Here is a 21659-nt window from a genome sequence, read left to right as displayed (position 1 = left end):
CGCTCACTTTTTCCTATCCCTTGAAGAGAGGCATCACCCAAACCCGCAGGTGTTCACCCCAAGACAACCCTTCTCCTATTTCTGATCTTCCCCTGTGCAGACGTGGGAAAAGAGAAGTCAAGACATGAACAGTCCCCTCAACACCACCCTGCAAAGGCAGGACAGAGCTGTGCTCTCCCCACAGCCCTGTTCTCTTCTTACCATCTTGTTTGTTTGTTTTTTTTTCTCTCTGTTTTTAGTGGGGGGAAGAGGTGTGAGTATTTGGCTTGGGTTGGGTTTGGGGTTTTTGGTTTTATTTTTCGGTTGTTGCTTTAAAGGAATTAACCACCAACACCCATACAAAAACTAGGGATTAAATGTCAGGCTCGTTAGGAGTTCAGGGAGCCGCTCATCAAACTTTAATATATATCCAAACTCCTGTTATTTAAACAAAAGGGGACAGAGTAAAAAAAAAAAAAACCCAGCAGCCTGCAGTGGTGCTGGGCGGAGACAAACCGACCTCATTCATGGCTTTTTCTGTGAAAAGGTTTACGTTTTCCCCTTGTCTCCCACTCGTCCTCCATCACCCCGTCCCACCCCCCCTTTTAAATTTGGGACGGATTAAGACAAGTCTGGAGCCGGGAGAACTCCTCCCACCCGACAGCACCGGGAAACAACCTCTAACTACTCGGGGACCGGCGCTGGCCGGAAAAAACCGATTGCTTCATTGAGAAAAAAAAGCCGGCCCGCACATGCGACACTGCACCGGCCCCGAGCCCGGCGGCGCGGCGGACTCTGCTTTTAGGGGCGACTATAGCATTATCGTTATTCCTATTTATTTATTTTTTTGACATTAAAATTAACAAAAGCATCTCGGACCCAACCGCAAGAGCAATCCCTCAGGAGGCTGGACCTGCCGGAGCTGTGTCAGCGGGGGAGCCGCAGTCAGCATCACAGCGCTGGTGAACACGCACACCCCGGTACACACACACACACACACACCGAAAGCCCTGACTCGGCGGGCCACCCCCGAGACCCCAGCTAGGGGCTCGGGGGGCTGCGGAAGGACGTCTCACCTTGTTTACCCCGAGCGCGGCGGGCGGCAGCGGGGCGGGGCGTGGCGGCCGGGGCGGGGCGCGGCGCGGTGGGCGGTGGGGCCGGGCCGGGCCGGGCCGGGGCGGGCGCGGCGGCGGGGCAGTCGGGCTGCGCGCTGGGCACCGTGCGGGCGTGCGGCGGCCGGCAGCGAGCACGGAGGCAGCCAGCGTCCCCGCCACGTAAGTAGTCACCGATACGTCGTGGGGGGAGACGGTGCCTCGGTGGAGGGGAGCGGCGCGGCCACCCCTCTCCTCCTCCCCTTGTCCTACCCCCCCCAAAAGCGGAAAACAAAAAATAAAATCTGCTCCCTGCATTTATTTTTTTAAGCGACTCCAACTGAGCGCCCCCCATGGCTTTTCGCCTCTCGCCCTCCCAGCCTCTGGAGTAAGAACTCGGCCCCTTCTCGCCGCGCTGGTTTTTCTTTTCTTTGTGCGTGAACCCGATTGAACGCGGCGAAGGCAGCGAGCCCCTGCTCACAAATCCGCTGCGCAGGGGGAGCGTGGGAGCGCTCTCCTATTCCCTCGTTGCACTTTTTGTTCTGTCGCGACAGCACGCTCCTTTCCGCCGGCGCGGAGCGAAGCGGGGCGGTGCGCGCTGCCCCGCGCTCCGCCGGGTCCCCCCGGTGCCGGTGCGGCTCAGCCGAGCCTCCCGCCGCGGTCCCTCTCCTTTGTCGGCCCCTAAGTTAAATGCTCCCTCGCTGTTTCGCGGGGCATTCTCGGAGCGCTCCGGGCGCCAGCGGCGAGGCTCCCGCGCCATCTACAGCCGGGCCGCGGCAGCGCGGCGCTGCCGGGCCGTAGGGGAGCGGAAGGAGGGTCCCGCTGCGCGCACCGCGCTACCGACCTTTTGTTACCGCCCGCGCTGCGCGACCCGCGGGAGCGGCGGCCGCCGAGCCCCGGCCGCGCCGCCCCGCGCCGCCCCCTTCTCCTCTGTCCTTCCCTTTCCTCTTTTCCCCTGTGCCCGGCGCCGTTGCCCCGCCGCCGCGCTGCTCCGCTCCGCGCCGCTGCGCGCCCAGCCGGCGGCGGGAACAAAGGGCCGCGGGCTGAGCGCTCTCTCCCTGTGCCCAGGACGCGGCGCTGAGGCTGGTCGCCCGCCGCCGCCGCGCTCCCGCTCCCGCCCCCCCCGCCACACAAAGGCAGCCGCAGCTGGACGGGCGAGGAACCGCGCTCCACGCCAGGGCTCCGGTGCAGCGTCTCGGCTGGTCTTCTCCATACTCATGAACATACAAAGGTCAACCCCTATCACGATAGCACGATATGGGAGACCGCGGAATAAAACCCAGGATTTTGAGGAGCTCTCGTCCATACGGTCCATCGAGCCAAGCCAGAGTTTTAGCCCGAATCTAGGCTCGCCGAGCCCGCCGGAGACCCCGAACTTGTCGCATTGCGTTTCTTGCATCGGGAAATACTTATTGTTGGAGCCTCTCGAGGGAGACCACGTTTTCCGAGCCGTACATCTGCACAGCGGCGAAGAGCTGGTTTGCAAGGTAATGCTTCTCCTTGTTCTCCCCCCTGGTTCGCCGCTGTCGCGCGTGGGTTTCCCGTATCTCTCAGGAGGGCGACCACGGCCGTATACCTCAGTTATTGAACATTGGAGAAACAAAAGGCAGGGAGACAGGATTAAAGGCGCATCCTGTAACTTTTCCCTCTCTCCAGACAATAGCCACGTTATAGCGGTGGCCCAGAGCCAGGTCTGCCTTCTGCCCCGGGGGATATTGTTCTGGAAATAGCCGTTTTTGAAATAGGTTTTAACGTGAGTTCAGATTAGGGAAAGCCTCATCTTCTCTGCTCTCACTTTTCAAAATGGAGTAGGGAATCCCCAGCTAATTTTAAGGTGTTGCGACCTGCTGGCTTCCTCGATTTTTTCCTGACCCGGATTCTGTGAGTTGGGGTATGGAAGAGGATGGAGAAGCTGGGGGCGAAGGGCAAATTGCTATCAGCTTTGTCTTAAAAGTGATTTAAAAAAAAGAAGAACCACATCTAATTAATCAGCCTGAGCTCTCTCACGGTGGAGGTTGTTTGCAAACAGCATCCTCCCCCATTGCACAACTGAGCAAGAATAAAACCTGCACACCTACGGTTTTTAGAAGTGCAGACAAAATAGCTATCCCACTCTTTGTAGCCTGCTGGCTTTTCTCTGCCTCCTCCCAATTTGCTCCTGCTGTTCAAAGGTGAGCTGTGGGAAAAAGAAACTCACATACGTGCACATCTGTGGAGGGATGTTTTTTCTCTTTTCAAGCTGAGGGAATGTTATCCTTTGTTCCCAAATTGTGATTCCCATTGTCTGTAGTGAGCCAGACTTCTGTCCAGCAAACCGAGGCAGTACCCAGTAGTAGTTTTTATAACTACGTAGCAAATTGCAACCTTGCTGCACATGCTGTAGTGTTTGTATTGTTCCCAAAACACAGAATTGTGCTATTTGGCAAATTTCTAGTGTCAAACTAACTGCAGGGTGGAAAAGTCGATGTATTATAGCTTATTAGTGTTCCAGGGATTAATAATAGTATTGCTGATTGTTTCATGCTTTCTCATACTTGATTCATAAAAAGTTATAGACTAGCCTGTAGCAGAGAAGTGAAAATAATTGCTCCTGCTTGCTATTTGTAAAGATTGGAGTTCAGAGGGCAATTTAAATATGCTTACTGATTGAGTTATAAAACCTGATGTTAAGGCAACGTAGGACTTTGTGTGATTATTTAGGGTAAAAAAGGCCCTTTACTTTGCAAAGGACTAGTATTGCCTGCTGAACTGAATGCTTTGTTACTAAACTGAAACAGAACATGAGAATTTCGAGAATGAAAGCCCAGCTTGATGCAGTAGTACAGTGCTGCACTCTAGGACGTTGGCATCTTTTCATGAAATAAACAGATCCCACAAAGCTGCTGCTCTGCATGAAATTCTAGGTGAACTTGCATAGCAAGTGGTGAAGCGGGGGCTATGCGCTTCTTTGTTTCCTGTTTGGTTTGCAGGATTAAGGCACTGTTTTGATAACAGTATGAACAGCATAACTGCAGCTCAGAAAGAGTGGACTGTTATTTTTTTCCCTTCCCTTTAAACTGTATGTTTTTGAGCTGATCCTGACATTTGAATAGTATCAATTTTTCCATATGTGCGAGGCACTACTAGCTGTGCTCCAGAAATACGATCTTAGCTTGAATTGCTAGTTTGTGAACACATAGTTGTCAGTCCTGAACTGAGCTTAATTTAATGCATGCTTTAAAATGCCTGCAGTATCGTGAAAACTAGTTGTCAAGTAGCCTACCGGCAGAGACCTGCTCTCTGGTATCTTATTGAAGATGGTCCTAGAGATTGCTTGCAGAAACATTGCGTTGGATAACAGACACATACTGATGATTCTCAAGATGCATTTGGCTGCACCCACTGACTGTACAGATGCCGTTATTTGCTTCAAGGCTCTGTGGCATCCAAACAATGGTAACTTCTCACTTCCAATTCCCAGTGAGAACTAAATCAAACTGCAGCTTATTAGACATTTTCTGAATTGAGGCCAGGGATCTTAAAGGCTGGGATACAAAGAAGCCCTTTATAAAAGGTATTCGAGACTGTAGCAGTATGATAGTGCTTCCGTCTACCCGCTTTCAAACACAGTACTGGTACATATCCAAAACTACTTATTTAACATAGTTTGAGAAACACAAAATGTAACTAATTTACATCAGGATAATCTGGTTAGCAGAGATTTCTGCAAAGAGTTTTTTTCACATGAGGGTTTGAGTTGCATGAGTGTTCCTGCTTAAATTTTATTTTATAGCAGCTGCTTTGTAGAAGAGCCATTCACTTACAATGTAGTAGTTACGAGTTTTGAGATCCAAATGTCAATGAATTCTCCTCTGGAATGAATTACACACCAGGGATTTAAGCAACACCCCCTCTCTGCCCTGGTTCTGCGTCCCTGGTGCACCATGTCACCAGAACGCCTCGGTGCTAATCCTCCCCCAGTAAAATGTGCAGGGACTGTTTGGCAGTCTGCCTTTAAGGCTATTTTTCCCTGTGCCAGAGTATAGCAGCACAGGTAGGGGGTGAGGGGAGATGTGTGAGGTTCCTGGTTTCCTGGGTTTTGAGTCCTTTACTGTGGAAGGAGTTTGCTAGGATTGTGCTCTGAAGCATTAAATGGCTCGTGTTTTGAAGTCTTGGGTAAATTTTGGTTGAACTGTGTCTCTTTCCCTCAGTTTTGAAAGCTTTTTAAAGCTTTAGAGAAAGCAAGGAGAGATTTGCTTCTTGGAGAGGATACAAATACCTGGTATTGGTACACAAATGCGAGAATACAGAAAGAGAAAAACCAATTGCAGTTTAAAACAGTGGTTAGAGAACTATACCAGTTCTTTGTTTTTATGTTCCGTTCAAAGAACACGACTACCTTAAATTCTTTTTACCAAAGTAAGAAAACACCCACCAGTAAGTTACATATTAATCGAATTTTTATGCTGGTGGAAATGCTAATTCCTTGCTTTGTAGTCCTTTGGATCAGGTATAATTAAAAATAAAAGTCACTCCTATTGATACTTTGCTCATAGTCTCTTTTAGCACACTGATTTCTGTTACTCTCAATGAAGTCTTTCATTTTCTTGTTATGTGGTCTTTTCTCAATTGACTCAAATACTGGTTCATTCGTCATCACTAGATTATAGTAACTTTTTATTTGGGTTTCTCAGCAGCTTTTTTAATTCTTACAGCTCATTCATAAGATCACTGATAACATACTTAGTAGTAAAGGGACACTTTGCTTTTAATGGAGCACTTGATTGAAATACAGAGGGTTCAGGGTGGTTTTGTCTCTGCCTTTTGAAGGGTGTTTGACTGCGCTCCAACAGGCAGAGCTATTTCCCGGGTTGTCCTTCTGATCTTATAAACAGCCATTGTGGAACTGAGTCTTGGAAAGTGAAAGTGACTTTGCTGTTTGTCAGAGATGAAAGAAAGGCAGGAAGTAAATAGGAATAGCAATAGATGGTACTTTAAAGCTGAAAATCCTTAAGGCTTTAATGGGTTAATAAAATCAAGAGAGGCAGGCATGTGTATCAGGGTGGATTTAATGTGACAGCTTCTCTCAATACAAAGCTACTGGCTGTATTTTCTATGAGTTTATTTGGATGGAAAACAAAAGATGAACATGTTTCCTTTTGAGTACTGCCCTTATGCACCACTGGTCTTCACAGCTTAATTTAGATTACATTCTTAATTTCATCATCTGTTAGCTGATGAAACTATGCTTGCTACCAGTTTTGAAGACTAGCCTTTCCTGTCAAGGTTACGAGTATCTTTTTTGTGGGGTTGTACAGTCTGTTTCGTCTTGTCCTCAGGACCGTGAGCTTGTGACATCCTGTTTACATCGGTGCAGTTTCAGCAGCAGCCTAAATTGTATTTAGAGATGGTTCTGTTAATAGAATTAGATGTACCATGACTTCACCGTCCTTCATGTTGCTAACCCTGGCTTTACTGTCATTGTTCTGCAGGTGTTTGATATTGGCTGCTACCAGGAGTTATTAGCACCATGTTTTTGTCTGCCTGCACATAAAAATATCAACCAAATTACTGAAATAATTCTTGGGGAGACAAAAGCGTATGTGTTCTTTGAAAGGAGCTATGGGGACATGCATTCGTTTGTTCGTACCTGCAAGAAGCTTAAAGAAGAGGAGGCAGCCAAACTCTTCTATCAAATAGCTTCCGCTGTTGCACACTGCCATGATGGTGGACTGGTACTGCGAGATCTCAAGCTGCGAAAGTTTATTTTCAAGGATGAAGAAAGGTAAGAGTCCCCCTTAGTTTACAGGAATTAAACTTGTCAGGGGGTGCCTGAGGTCAGATATTCAGAGCTGCAGGACATTGTGCCCTTCATTGTCACTGTCCCATTAGTTTGTGGTACACTTTATTTTCCTTTGCAACCTGATCATGGGATGGATGTGCCATTTTACCTTCTGGCTTAGGTTTTGGAGTAAAGTAAGTATAGACTGATATTTGCATCAGTGCTTGGCCTCTGCATCTCCACTTAAGGAGTACCCTCATTCCTAAGGGGGAGAGGTTTCCTGGAGGAAGTCTCTGAATGGATGTCTGGTGCAAGAGCTGAGCTGTCATAAATGCTGCTGGTGTTAAAAGAGGAAAGTAGCATGAGATCCAGTATGTTAAAGAGGATGAGGGACTGAAATGTCTCATTCCAGTGAGGAGACATGAAAAGGAAGAATAGCCAAGTATTCTTTGTAGGACTGCTTTGAGGACAGCTTCTTGTTTTCCATGCTGGAAGGGTCTGGAGGCTGCTTCTAAGAGTATTATGTGGTCAGTAATCATACTAAGACTAAAAACTGCCTTGCTGGGTGCTTGTTTGCAGTATCAGCTGTTGCGGTACTTGGGGAACTATTTTTTTTTTTTTAAATAAAAAATGTCTCCCTGCACACCCTCCTGTATAAATGATTTGGGGAAGGAGTATGGGAAGACAGGGAAAGAAGAAATGGATGCTCTGTTGAAGTGCCATTTCTGGTGTGGAGCTATAGCTATACTGTTGTACCTGTGGAACTTACCATCCCTTTCTTTGTGGCTACCCATTTTCTTTGTTTTGATTGATAAATTTACTTGCAACTTCCACACAAAGTATCAGTAATAAACAGAGTAATGTCAGACTTTGACAGAGAGATTAAATTGTAAGATGACCTGACCGTTACAAAAAAAAAAAAAGGAAACTAAATGGGGGGCAGAACCTGCCTTTGTTCTTCTTCATATCTTGGTAGGGGATGGGGAATTAATTAAATTCTATAAATTGTCCAAAAACTTGTTCAAATTGCTACAGAATGAAATGGATGTTCTGGAGAGCTTTGTTACAAATAATCAGTGCATATTAATTCCATTTGGGGCTGTTTGGGGAAGTTATAAGCAACAGCCAAGGCAGATAAGTTTTCTACAATCACAGGAAGTCTGTGATCCAAAAATTAGAAAAAACTAATACATAATTAATTCAGGAAAGAGAAGTTCCTGGCCTAATATAAAAATAGCAACCATCTATCAGGTTTAAATATTCTCTACTTAAATTTTATTGCAAGCTGAGTTTTGCAAAATAGACTTCTCCTTTTAATCCATTTGTGGACTGAAAAATAAAAGACATTTTCATTCCTTAATTCAGTTCAGATGATTCTCTGCAAAGCAAATAGCTATTCCTTATTTTTCTACCACAGACTCGATATATATGATTGCCCTTTCATGCTTTTCAAATAAAAAAGCCTAAAAGGAAACTAGCTTAATGTCCATTCATAGCGAAATGCAGAGTGGATAGATGTAAACGGTATTTTCACAACTTTTACTCCCCAGTTTAATAATTAAGCACCATTATAGCACCTCTGATGAAGATAAGAAGGAAGCTTGTACAAAACAGTTGAAGGAAGAATTGTTTTCTGTTGTAGCTGATAACGTCCTAACGTTATGGTGGATTTTTTTTTCCTGGGGATATATGTAAACTTGTGTGGTTTTGCATGAAGAACAGGACTTGGAAAAGCTCCTCCAAGGGAAGGCAGCATGAGCTCAGAGCAGTGCAGTGGGAGCAGACGTGGGCCTGTGCTGAATACAGTTGAGCTCCTACCCTGCTGCTTACTAGGAACTGAATGCAACATGAGGCATAGGGCCAAATCCTTCAGCCACCCAAGAAAAGTGGTGTGTACTATAATAGCAGTGTTGGCCTTTATGAATGTTTTTAACGTAACTGTCCTCTGCAAAATCACAGTTACTCACTTTTGAGTACTGTCTTCTAATTATACAATAATATGCTTTAAAGGTCAAATAGGACTTGCCAGTTATTTTTAAGATAATCATAATGCGGTTTTCTTCTGGATGTAATGTTGGTTTGTAAGTAGAGAGGTATTGTAATCCTTTCTCTGCTAAATAAACACAGATGAAATGTGAGATAGAAATAGAACCAAAGAGCAGTGACTGTCTTTTTTCACATGCTCTGATCATCAGACTGTAATCAGTCATCACTTTCAATGTGCTGCTATATTTAGGCTGAAAAATCTCCCTGGTCCTTCCGAGTTCACAGAGGTGTTTGTGTGTTGCTTGCACCCCTCCAAGCTCATGTCTCCCTGAGGCTGCTGGTGCTGGTGAGAGTGCCTGTGTGGCGAGGAGCCTGCCCTTCAGGAGCTGCTGTCGTCAGCAGTGCCTAGGGGATGGCTACTGCACCATCCCTTGCTCTTTGGTACTTGTAATGAACCAAGGAGTGGGAAAAAGATCAAAATGATGTTTTGAGAAGTGTACGTGAACTCTGCTGCTGTGTGTTGCCTGCTCTTCAATGGAGTTCTTTCTTAGTAGTTCTTTTCCTATTTCCTCATGGCTATTTTTCTGCAGTTCACTTTAGGTACCTACCACTTTGAAACTTTCTTGTCTTGAAGACTCTCACAGCTTTTATTTTCGTAGAAAAAAAGATGGGAAATACAGCATGCAGGCAGCACATGAATGGAAAACTTGCTGCTTTTATTTTTTATTTTTTTTTTGTAAGATGCTTGTCTGCTCTTAGCTGAGAGCTGCCAGACTGGAGGAGCCAGAGGGAATGTGAGGGATATATAGAAGCAGTTCCATTTGTTTAAAAAAGAAAATCAATTAAAGCATTTCTTAGTACATCTCCTTCCATTGATTCTAATGATATCCTGGTAGTTCAGTATAAAAACAGAACTCCTGGAGTTTTTCAGGTGGGTGCATGCAGTGTTGAAACTGTTTCTACCCCATTCCTATTATCTAAATTACAGCAGGAATTTGCAAAGATTCAGGCTCCTGATCTAGCAGCAACATGAGTGCTCTTTGCTTCAACTGATGTCACTGCTAATGCATGTTATTTGGATGTTGCAAATCACTGTGCCTTGGGATGTTTGTAATGAACTGGGAGGTAAGAAGGTGGAATAAAGTATTTTTGGAGGCTGGTAGCACTGAGCATTTTGTAGGGGTCCTGGTCTTACTAGTGACATTCTTTTAATGTGCTAAATCAAAGATGGACTGTGATGGTGTGTTACACTACTGCACATGTGTAAGTACATCAGCAATTAAAATGAAATTCAAAATTCCAGTGTGGAAGCAGAAACAATTTGTCTGTGTTTCAAAGTAATTTATAGCTTCTTTAAATCCTGAACTGCAGGAAGTTCTAAGATATGGTAAATTGCATTCCATAAAAATGATGTGCGCTGTTGCTACATGGGTTTTCTATTTTGTATAAAAGGTTGGGTGGTTGTGGTTTTTAGAGGGAGATGTGAGAATCCGTTTGAAAACTATAGGTGAAATAGCCAGTCTTGTAGTATTGAAATTTTAGAGTTAAATTCCATAAACCTGCAGCTGATCTTGATGAAGCAGAAATTCTAAGACATTACAGCATGGCTGGAAATGTTTTGTAAGACTGGGTTAGGAAGCAGCAGCACATCCATTAAATGAGTGTAGTAACTTCCAGAACACTGAAAGTATGGAAAACAACGCTGACTTGCCATGCTGAGTCTCAACAGACTTTCCAAAGTACCTCTAAGATACTTGAATACTTCAAAAATTGTGTCCTTAGACTTCAAAATAAAACTGGAATCCAAAACAGTGGAGATGAGCTATGATAAAACGTGGTCTTGTGTGTTTTCTGCTTCCAGTCACGTTAATTATTTTTTGTCCTGGATATTAATCCAGGTCAGTGTTGATGTTATGAGGCTCTTGCTTTGGAGTATTTTTTCTGTGTTCATGGCATGGCATTTGCTGTTTTCCATGTACAGCCTATCGTCATAGTAGGCCCTTGGGCAAAGCAACTATACCCTTCTCCTGGCTGGTGTCCCATAATGATGTTGCAGAATGGGCAGGTTTTTTTGGGTTATGCTAAAAATAATACTATACACAGTATATAGCTAATAAAGCAGCTCATCAGTTTGAAACATAGCAGACGCTTTGAGAAAGAGCCACCTCAAAGATCTCAGAATTAAATGAAGCATTTCAGTGTTGGTTGTTTCAGTGGTTTGCTTAATACAAGAACATTTCTGCTGTCAGGGAATTATTAATTTCTTTAGTGCGTTTTTAAGCCTTTAATTATATTAAAATATTAGCTGTCGTAATATTTGAAGCTTAAAGACCTTGTACATTCATCATACTTGTTGAAGGGAAAATTAAAATAATTTTGGTATTTAGATATTGTAATTTTCCTGTATTCTTTGAGTAAATATGAGGCAGGTGGGATTCAATAAAAATAAATACAATTTGACAGTTTTTGCTCTGTGCCAGGGGAATGCAGCCAGTACAGTACACTAATTTAGGAAACCTGTGTTACCATAATATATTTACTTGGTTCTCCTAGAATATTTTTTCTTTTTTTCCTCTCGAATTTCTCAGCTTTGAGTGGATGATGCTTTAAGGTGACCTAGTTATGTTGTTTGCAATCCTCATGATACAAACCCGATCCCACAAAAAATACAAATGCATATATCAACCTTTTTCCACAAAGACCTTTCATTTTCTTATAGTTAATAGTAAGTTTCCTCCCCAGCATTTGTCAAGTTGTAATGTGATCAGCAGCTTTTTCACTGTGGTGTTAGAACTTGCTGTTTTCCTCACAATTCCATAGAGAACAGGTAAGCTAACACTTTGTCTAAGTCCTAGAAAGAGAGTCCTAAAGTAGAAGAAAATCAAACAAAATAGTGCTCTTTAAATACCAGAAGATTTAGAAATAAAAAGTCTTCATCTGTGTTATCATTTAAGCACTACCCTGAATGGGGCCACAGGACCAAAGAGTGCACTTTCTCCAACAGTGGAGAGTCACAGGTCAGATTTCAAACCAGAAATTATTATTCTTAGAATATGGGGAGGAAGGCGAATTTCTTCACAGGCAGCAAATCTGTGCTGTCAAGCTTAGGCTAGAAGATGAAGTGGTTGCACAACTGTTTTCCACTGAAGGGTTCATGCCCCCTTTTGCCTTTATGTGGTTTCATTACTAAGTCTCTGTTTTCTCACTATGTTCCCGGGAGCATTTTGGATTTGTTGGGTGTGTAGTGCCCTTCCCAGCGGGATGCAAGAGGTAGGCTGTCTGCAGATGCTGAACATCACACCAGCCCAGTTAAGTGCTTAACTCTCCTCCTGAGGGCATAGATAGTCATGGAGATTAAGTGTTGCACCTAAGGTTGTAAATTAAAGGGAAAATTGGCTGGCTCTGTGATGAGGACTGAGCTCAAATGGACCTTGAGTCAGCTCAAGGCCCTTCAGTGAGACAATGAGTGGAAAGAACCTTTGCTGTTGTACCCAATGGTAGAGTTTGCAGGAGGTTTTACACCTGGACTGTGCTATCCTTTGCTATGTGGTTCAGTTTCTTCTTCATGTCTTTTCTTCTTCACTGTCTCAGTTCAGACTGAATGCTGTTACGTGTTGGCTGTCATGGTTGGATGCTGTCCTGAGATGCCCATGACAGGATTGATCTCTCTAATAAAAGGTGCTTTGTAGTCCCTGGAAGTAGATGTGTTTTAGGACATCTCAAATTGGGTTCAAGAGCTGGTCATTTTGAAGATTTGAAAACCTCCATCCATAGACTTGGTGCAAAGTACTCCATGTTGACTTATGAGTGGAGACTGAGGATGTCTGTGCTGGGGGTGAGGAAGAGAGACAGAAACCCAGCTAGGCATGGCTGCAGTGGATTTTCAGAGGGAAATTCTTCTGCTGCTCTTATCGAACTGAGAGATTACTTCAGACTGGGGAAGGAGAGGAAAGGCGGAGATTGTAAACAGGAGCCAACCTGGGACTTATTTAATCTTAAGCACCTGCTTTTTGGTAGATGTGAATTGCTTGGAGATAGGGTTGCAGGCATCTAAGCAAAAGGTTTTCAGTAAGATTGTGAAATAATGGCATGGTACTGTCTTAGAGATGCTGAGCACCCATCACAGGCTCAGGAAGTGCAGGGCTGTTTTCACAACATTCGATTATGTTAACAAAATAAAATTGTGGTCTCCCTTCCCTCCCTTTGGAGCTTCATTATGTGTCATATGAAAAGACTTAGAAAAGATGGTGAACGCAGCATATGGTTGACAGCATAGCCTTTTAAAGCTCTGATCTTCAATGCTATCTAAAAAGATAACAGTGAGGTGGTGAAGTAGCTGCCCTGAGCCAGATGCTTATCAAAAAGTGGACTGCTCAGAATATTGTAACCAAGCCCCTCTGTGGAAGGATCTCCATTGGATTTGAGAATCTGCACCCCAACACATGCATCACTACCCTACCTACTTTCTGGGGAACATGTTTTCTCCTTAGGCAATAATGGCATGAAAGAAATGCAGTATGTGGCATACAGGACAGGCTGTTCCCAGCAATCCTATTTGAGTGTTATAAAGCTGAGGTCTTTGGGGGCACCAGCTCTTCCTGGAGGTGCGTCAGAGTATTTTTAAGTGGAATTCTGTAGGAAAAAACAAAACAAAACAAAAACACAAAAGAAAAAAAAAAAGAACAAGTTAAAAGCTCTAAGTTGCTGGGTACTGCATGTCAGGAAGGGGGTGCGGGCAGCACTGAGTGTGCTGATAGCATCCCTGTGGAGGAAGGGTGGGGAAGATGTAATTTTTAGAGGCTTCCTCAGTCTGTGGAAGTACCAGTGAAGGAATCTTCCCTTAGGAACAAGGTTCATCCTGTAAACCTGTGCTGCCTGCAAGTCCCTGTTGTCTTTCGAAACATATCCTTGAGCCTGTTTCATTATGCAAGAGACTGTTTGTCTGACAGCCTTTGTGCAGCGTTTGGTTTTTTTCTTCCCTGAAATTGTGTAGGATGTTGTGTGGTGAACTCTTATGCTCTGTGCTGTTATGAATTGGAAAGGGATCTTTTGGTGAAAGGAGCAGGATTTAAATTGATGGCATAACACCCCCCTGCCGATCCTGTGAGCCTTGCTGCCCCTGGAGGAGATGGGTAGTTTTGAGTTCAGAACAAGTCCTCACACCAAGCTGCAAATCATCTGCTCAGGGTTTCGTTAGCTGCCTTTGCTGTCTCTGGTTCCCTGATGGCAGCCTACTTCTGAATTATTTAGGAGAGATTCCCTTAGTTTAAAAAAAAAAAAAAATCAAGTAGCAAAAAATAACTGTTTCCAATGTCAAGCTTCCTTTTTTTTTTTTTTTTTCTCCTTGTGACTCTAATTGTGTTCATGCTCTTCTCATCTGGGGTGTGAGCAACTGACCTTGATTAAATGACTTGTGAATTATTGGCCACATAGGAGCAATCCCTGGTCTACTGGGCAGTCAATGGCATGAGTGCCTCTACCTAGGGAAAGACATTCCTGGCCTCAGTGAGAGTAATGTTGAAATATGAGATAACACTACTTGAATGCCTTCAGTTTTTATGGGTAGGGGGAATATTGTGAGGCACCTTTAGAAATTGCCATTTTATATTTACTTGCAATTATAATGAAATGGAAATTCAGGTGGCGGTGACAGTTGTTTCCTGGTCTCTGGAATCTGCATAGAATCTGTAAATCTGGATCATCTTATTTGATCCAGCCTGAGTAACAAGTGAATGGTGTACCGGGAGTGTCCATAGTAGGATGGCTCCTTCAGTCTCCTTCCAAGACAGCTGTCATATGGGGAGCCTTGCTGTGTGAAAATTGTGGGTCTGGTCTGCAAGTTAGTGTTCCCAGAATGGTTACGGTGGCTCAGCTGTGGTTCAGGTGTTATTTCTTATACAGATGGCTTTGGGAACAGACTAGAAGCAACTGCTTTCATTGATTCAGGCACAGGCTCCTTTACTACTGATGGCCTATTCAATACAATGGAGATATTTTCCTCTGAAAAACTCAGACTATCAGTTGATATCTCTGCTTTAAATGTTTCAGATTTATTTTTTTTTCTCCTGCCTTATGAGCTTAGAGCCCTCTGAATAATTCCATTGATTTTGGTATGGAAATTGTGTTTTCTTTTGGAGACCAGGTGTGAATGCTGGCTTCTTACAGCCCTGGCTTCAGTGTCAAAAGGCAGGATAGCAGTTTGCCAGTAGTCCCTAAGCTCTACAGAGAGGAATAATGTGAATCAGTCGGAAAAAAGTGTAGGACACGCAACAAAGCCAGAGATGGTGCTAACTCAGGAGGTTGCATTGAAGAATCTTCTGGAAGATGTTTAATTGATTAGGTTTTGTTACATTACTGAAGAGCAAAGTCTGAATGCAGTCAAGTAATGAATGGCATATTGATAAGAAACTCAGAGTGGTATTGTTTTTCATGGGTTTCCCTGACGGTTTCTATGGGGACAAAGACGCATTTCCCGTCCGAGTGCTGCTGCTGCCCTCTGATTGCACTTCTGTGGTTTCATTCACCAGTAATGGGAAAGCATTCATAGGCAGAATAGCTTCCCCTTTTTAAATAGCCATGATTCAGGGTTGTATTTTTTTTTTAATGCATTAGACTAATGCAGTGTTTTATCAATGATCTGATAGATGCATAATGCTCTTTTTCCAAGTGCTTATTCAGGGTCTGCATTAAAACTTGAAATTATGTACTATAATTACGTAAGCCTTGACAGAAGTCTTTGTTGCCCTACAGTGTGTGTACAAAGTGATTCTCATCCGGCTGTAGCAGTAGCTTACATTTGAACTTTAGGGATTAATTTTGTTGCAACTGTTTGTCGGACTCAAATGCTGGTGCTTTTGGAAAACCTTTTTTCTTCTAGGGGTCATTCAGTTGACTAATATGAGTTAATTATTTACAGAATTAGGGTTTTTTAGAGAAGTGACTTTAAAAAAGAATTATTTTTGTTTGTCCTTTTTCTGTGCTGTGATGGGAGGCACTTCAAAGGTGATTGTGATTTCACATCTTCATGTTTGGTTTTGTCTGTCCCTTGCCTAGCAAATGTCAAATTTAGCATTGTCTGGTTAATCTACAATTGGATGCACTCTGCACCCTTTGCTGTGGAGGTTCTTATTCTCAGAATCTACTTGCAGTTTTCAGGGTCTGTTTGTTGTTGTTGGCTTTTATTCTTTTCCCTGGGTATTTGATTTCATTGCTTCCTCTGAGAGAGAGCATGTGGGGGAGAGAGAGATTGCATCTCATTCAGTATGTCTCTACATTTCTGTGTATTTAGACTTCAGGATCTCCTCTTTCCCATTCCCCTCCACACTCCCCCTGCTCCCCCTCTACTCTTAAAAAAAAAAAAAAGCTCTCTGGCTTGTAGAAAACAGCTCTTTTAGGTAATACTTGAAGTGTGGAGGAAGGGAAGGCCAGCCAGAGCTGGAAGCTGTTTCTCACAGAGATAGGTGCTGCACAGTGGGAAATAGCAGCTCCTGAGCCAGGCTGCTCCTTTTTGATTGCCTGAAAAAATGTGAAATGAGTGTTAAGAGGGTGGTGAGCCTTGCCATTTACACCTGCACGATGCCCAGTTGTAGGATGCCCAGTTGTAGTACCGTACAGAGTGTTCCTCATACGAGGGTGGAGTGGGTGAAGTTGTCTGTCGCTGGTGAAAAGGGGGAAAATGGGCTGGAGTTGCAGTGCTGGCTGGTGGTGAGGAGTGCTGGCAGAGATGAGCCACGGCCCTTGTCAGAACCATCTCAGGAGTGCTTTCTGTTACCAGCTGTGCCAAGCCGGCGAGCCTCGGTGCCGGCCGGCACTTCCCGTACTCCTGTGCTCTCCTTGCTGTAAGGACGGCAAACCTAATGCAAAGACACTGGACCTTACAAATGAAACTGTGGATACCCGAGTTGCTTCTGGGTGTAACTGGGAAGGGAGAAAGTCACACTGACGCCATGCACCTGGCATTATGTGCTCAGGAGATGCAGGCCCTGCAGTTTGTGAGGGAGATGCATGCTCAGTGCCGGACTTGCGCTGGTTGCAGAGGAGCCATTTCACCACTTTCACCTTACGCACAAGGGTGTTTCTGGGTGAGGGTTTGGGGTCTGAGGATAAGGAGTGAAGGTTTTGTTTTTGTTTAATTTGAGACCTTTTGTTTCCTCAAAGCCTGTCAGCTTGGCAGGATGAAAAACCTGGTTTGAGTATTTTCTTCATTTGGCCACAGCTTACTGAGGAGCAGGCAGATAAGGGCCAGCTGTTGTGCCATTTGCTTGCTTAAACAAAACCTGCTGTAGCATGCGTGGAGGCTGCAGCACCTTGCAAGGAAAGCAAGATGAGGCTATGGCTTTTGTGTGCTGCTTCTTTTTTATTATCAAGAAATTATTTCTCCTCTCTGAGAAAATATGGATTTTTTGACACACCTTACAATCTGCTCTCTGTGGTTCTGTACCATGTCCATTGTAAAAAATGAGAGATTAGGGAATTCCAATAATTTTATGTAATATAAAAGCTTCTCATTGAACTGTTTTTCTAAATTCTTTGGCAACTCCCAGAAATGTAAAACAGGATAGGAAAGTAAACAGCATTTCCCTGCGCTGTTGACATGGGGATGGCAGAGGAGCAAGTGTGTGTGGGGGTGAACTCCCTCTTGGAAGTTGTTTATAAATAGCATGCTCTGCCCTGCTCCCTGTGTGTGTTCTGCTTCTGTTAGTTAGCAGAAGTGAGTTGATGCTTTCCTGTCTGGCAGTTCAGTGACTTAATGCATGTTTGAGTAGCTGGCCTCACTGTTTTATTGCTACACATGCTTTTCTATGGAAAAACTGAGGTGGGCAATGCAAGTGGAACCACAGCTCATGTCCCTCTCTTCCCTTTCATTTCCTCCTCTCTGTTCTCTGCCCTCCTTGGCATGTTTTTTAACTTTGGGCGTTTCTCCTTGCTGCTCTCCCTATGCTGTGCAGGTGCAGGAACATGTCGAAGCTGAGCATCCTGAAAGGACTATTCTCTAGTCAGTCTCCTGTTGTGGACCCTCTGAGCTCTGTACAGAGGGAAATTGCTGTGGTCTTGGTAATTGTAGTTAAGATTCTCCTTGCAACCAGCTTCCTGTGTGAGGCATTGTTTGAGTGCTAATGAGGGGATTGTCCACGGCCAGAAGTGCTGTTAGACTGGCAGTAGGTAATTAATGAGGAAGCAGGTGTGTTGAGCAAAGCCCATCAGCATTGGACTGGAGGAGCAAACACTGGCCTATTTAAGGAGGGAAGGAGCTACCCTGACACACTGTGCTTGGGAGCCAGGTATTCTGAATTTTGTATTAATGACTCCTCATTTGGGGCATGTTGCCAGAGGGGCTTTCACCTCTGCTAGTAAACGTCTCTAGCTGTTGAAAAGGTCCGAGTGTCATTATGAGAGTTTATGGCACAGTTGCCTCTGGAGTACTCCATGAAGTAAAATGCTTTACTGTTGGTTCAAAGAAGATAGGGCTGAGCTGCCCTGGAACCAAATCTAAGGCAAAGCTGGCCGAGATGTCTTTTGGAGCTCAAGTCTAAGCAATCTTGTCTTCAGTGAACATTTAAGAAACAGGGCTCTCCTTGTTTGTTTTAGTGCCAGTTAAATGATGTGCTTTAGTCAAGAGACACGAGTTGTGCTTTCTGGAATGAAGTTCAGTCCTTGCCTGTGAATGTCTGTGGTATGGAAACATGGCCATGACACAGGGCTAAGGCTGATTGTAACAGACCAGTGGGGTTGAGGGATGAGGACAGTAATACCCAAAGTTGAGTTGCAATTCCAAGTTATTGAAAAGAAAGCCTGCACTGCTGTTAGGTCACTGCCATCCAGAGGCACTGGACAAGCCCTGTTGCGTTGTAGTGATTCTGTTCTCAAAACCATCCACTGCTGGCAAGTAGTCTAAAGGGTAATTGGTAATCCTTTGGATGCCTCCAATGGGGACAGATTTTTAAGTATAGATGGAGACCCCAGCAGTGAGAATTGAAAGGAAAGAAAGGTTATGTTCATCTAGTGCTATGACAAGCAGCTCTGCATCACTTTTTCTGCTGCTGTGAGATATCCATAAGGGAAGAAAATTGTCTTGCAGAGATAATTACTGCAGCACAATGACAAGTTTGAAGTGCTTTGCAGGCAGCAGTTTGAAGTCTAGATAAGGCATGCCTGTCATCTCCTTGCAAGTCCTCTGCTAGCTTCTCTGTTCATTCCAACATGAGGAGCTCTTCTGATTTGGCTGGATAGATAAGGTTGCTGTTAGTCTTGGCAGCGTTCAGCTCACCTGATCTCCCTTTGCCCAGAGGTCTCTTTGGGGAGAACTGTAATCTGTTAAAATTGCTCTTCCTTAATGCTGAGATAAAGAAAAATGTTGATTGGTTAGAGGTATCATTTAGGGTCAGAGTGACCATTTTATTCCTGTTGAACCTTGTGGAATTACAGGTGCAAGGAGCAGCTTGCCAGCATGAAGGTATCAAAATAATTCTGTGTAGTTAGGGCTGGTTTTGTATTTGGGCATGACTCCTGCATGGGTGCATTAGAGTGCAGCCAACACAAAAGAAGTCTTAAGGTTTCTATCTCCTTTTGGAAATCACATCTATTTAAAATTAACTAAAGGCATGAATACGGCAGTTCCTTTCATCTTCTTAAGACGTTGTTAATGAGTTTACTGGACATAAATGTATTTGTACCTGTATGTGTGGCAATATTACCTGTATGTCTCTAATATCTTTAACCAGTATGGAAGAGATGGTATCAATTATTTGTAACAACTGCTGTGAGTGGGATTTTAAACTGATTCACTTCTGTGGTTGTTGAATTCTATAGAGTATGACTATTGTAACCATGTAATTGCAACAGCCAGGAATTTGTGTTTGGTGTTTGCTTACCTTGATGGTTTGGTTTTCTTTTTGCCCACAGGACTAGAGTGAAATTGGAAAGCCTAGAAGATGCTTATATTTTAAGAGGAAATGATGACTCTCTTTCTGATAAGCATGGATGCCCAGCCTATGTGAGTCCAGAGATCTTGAACACAAATGGCAGCTACTCTGGCAAAGCAGCGGACGTATGGAGTCTAGGTGTCATGCTTTATACCATGCTAGTTGGACGCTATCCTTTCCATGACATTGAGCCTAGTTCCCTCTTCAGCAAGATCCGTCGTGGGCAGTTTAACATTCCAGAAACTCTATCCCCCAAGGCAAAATGCCTCATACGTAGCATACTGCGTCGGGAGCCATCAGAAAGGCTGACTTCACAGGAAATTCTGGACCATCCATGGTTTTCTACAGATTTTAATGTATCAAATTCAGGATATGGTGCTAAGGAAGTATCAGATCAACTGGTGCCTGATGTCAACATGGAAGAAGACTTGGACCCATTCTTTAACTGAGCACAAAGACTGGTGTTCAGAAGGTACACAACCTGGAGATGGACACATGAAGGAGCCCTTCCTGACCGCGTTAAATCACATCCTGCATCAGCCTAGCTTGGTAGCAAAAGACACTCAGAGGTCCTTGGGTTGAGAAGGAACCTCCACAAGGAGCTAATATAACAAATGTAGCATGGGGACAGATTGGGGGGGCGGGGGGAGCTTGCTATCAGGTTAGATTGATTTGGAGGAGAAAAGGCAGCATGGAGCAATTGTAGCTTCTCACCTTTTTGGAGCCAAGGAGACTGCACATGCCAATTTTGGTGCAGCTGTATCACTCCTGTTTCTGTTCCATTAAAAACAGTGGTAACTCACGACAAATAGAAACTTTTTTGCCTCAGCTCACATCTTGGCATCGCACTGTTAGATATTTAACTTCAGCCATTATTCAGGGAAAGTACAATTGGCTAACATTTTTTTTTAATCAGATGTCTAATAATTAATGGGATTAATATAAGAAAAAAATTAGGTGCACAAAGACGGACATGAAAAGTGGGTGCTAAAAACAAACAAAATTTCAGTTCATGTCTCTTGATAGCTATTTTCAACTCATTTCTTCTAAATAAACTACTTAATATTCTTGTCAGGAAATGACATTTTAATGCTTTGTTCCCTTAAGGGGAAGTTACTGTCATTTAACAGGCTGTTCTGTTTTGTGTCAAATGGTTTGTTGCAGGAAGCTATTATAACTCGAACTTCCAGATGCATTACTGCTATAATGGGGGAGGGAAGAAGAAAACTGTATAATTTTTTTTTTAAAGATATGAGATACTGGCTTCCATATCTGCCATGCTGCACGTGTATGACTAGAGAGGGCAGAAAGCCCTTAACCGTGTCTTTGAGAACCAATCTCTTGTTTCCTGACTGGCCCACATGTAAATAGAGGGCTCTTTATTATTGAAGAAGAGTATTGTGGGTTTTTTCTTTGAATTCCTTTCAACTTGGGAAATTTGTTTGATTTTTGTTTATGTCCAGACTCAGAAATAAGAGGGTATTAATAAGCTGAACATTTATATTACAGATATTCCTCTTGAAACATACACAGTAATATGCACCTTTTGTATTGTCAAGACTTATTCTATTTATTGAAGAAAATGTCACAGTAGTGATGTATTAAGCCAGTACTTCAATTACGGGTTGACTTGGGATGACATGTTACATGCTGTAGTTAACACACTTCTTTTCTGTTCAGGTATTTCTGTCCCTAAATAACTTTTTATTTAGCTTCTTTTTTTTTTTTTTTTTTCTAGATAGCTTTAGTTGACTTGGGATGACATGTTACATGCTGTAGTTAACACACTTCTTTTCTGTTCAGGTATTTCTGTCCCTAAATAACTTTTTATTTAGCTTCTTTTTTTTTTTTTTTTTTCTAGATAGTTTTTTTTTTTTTAGACTGGAAAATTTTTTTTTTTTTTTTTTTTTTTTTTTTTTT

General features: G+C 43.6%; 2 protein-coding genes across 2 annotated transcripts; one reads left to right on the top strand and one right to left on the bottom strand.

Moving 5' to 3' along the window:
* Positions 1–878: 878 nt before the first annotated feature.
* Positions 879–1830, bottom strand: LOC108498848 (translation initiation factor IF-2-like). Its single transcript, XM_017818073.1, has 2 exons — positions 1605–1830; positions 879–1339 (listed from the first exon to the last, which is right to left on the bottom strand). The coding sequence occupies exons 1-2, from the start codon at positions 1828–1830 to the stop codon at positions 879–881; spliced, it is 687 nt and encodes a 228-aa protein (XP_017673562.1).
* Positions 1831–2143: 313 nt separating this feature from the next.
* TRIB2 (tribbles pseudokinase 2) lies at positions 2144–21259 on the top strand. Its single transcript, XM_017818136.1, has 3 exons — positions 2144–2557; positions 6542–6834; positions 19720–21259. The coding sequence occupies exons 1-3, from the start codon at positions 2288–2290 to the stop codon at positions 20186–20188; spliced, it is 1032 nt and encodes a 343-aa protein (XP_017673625.1). The 5' UTR covers positions 2144–2287; the 3' UTR covers positions 20189–21259.
* The last annotated feature ends 400 nt before the right edge of the window (positions 21260–21659 follow it).

The sequence above is a fragment of the Lepidothrix coronata genome, unplaced genomic scaffold, assembly GCF_001604755.1.
Source record: "Lepidothrix coronata isolate B3197 unplaced genomic scaffold, Lepidothrix_coronata-1.0 Scaffold65, whole genome shotgun sequence".
In the NCBI taxonomy this organism is placed as follows: Eukaryota; Metazoa; Chordata; class Aves; order Passeriformes; family Pipridae; genus Lepidothrix; species Lepidothrix coronata.
The sequence above is the reverse complement of the archived record's forward strand: the minus strand, read 5'-3'. Positions and strand labels throughout refer to the sequence as shown.

Coding starts and splice junctions, on each gene's coding strand:
- LOC108498848 (XM_017818073.1), bottom strand. CDS start 1,830: ATGGCGCGGGAGCCTCGCCGCTGGCGCCCGGAGCGCTCCGAGAATGCC. Junction 1,340..1,604: donor CTGTCGCGACAGAACAAAAA/GTGCAACGAGGG, acceptor TGGGGGGGGTAG/GACAAGGGGAGGAGGAGAGG.
- TRIB2 (XM_017818136.1), top strand. CDS start 2,288: ATGAACATACAAAGGTCAACCCCTATCACGATAGCACGATATGGGAGA. Junction 2,558..6,541: donor GCGAAGAGCTGGTTTGCAAG/GTAATGCTTCTC, acceptor ATTGTTCTGCAG/GTGTTTGATATTGGCTGCTA. Junction 6,835..19,719: donor ATTTTCAAGGATGAAGAAAG/GTAAGAGTCCCC, acceptor TTTTGCCCACAG/GACTAGAGTGAAATTGGAAA.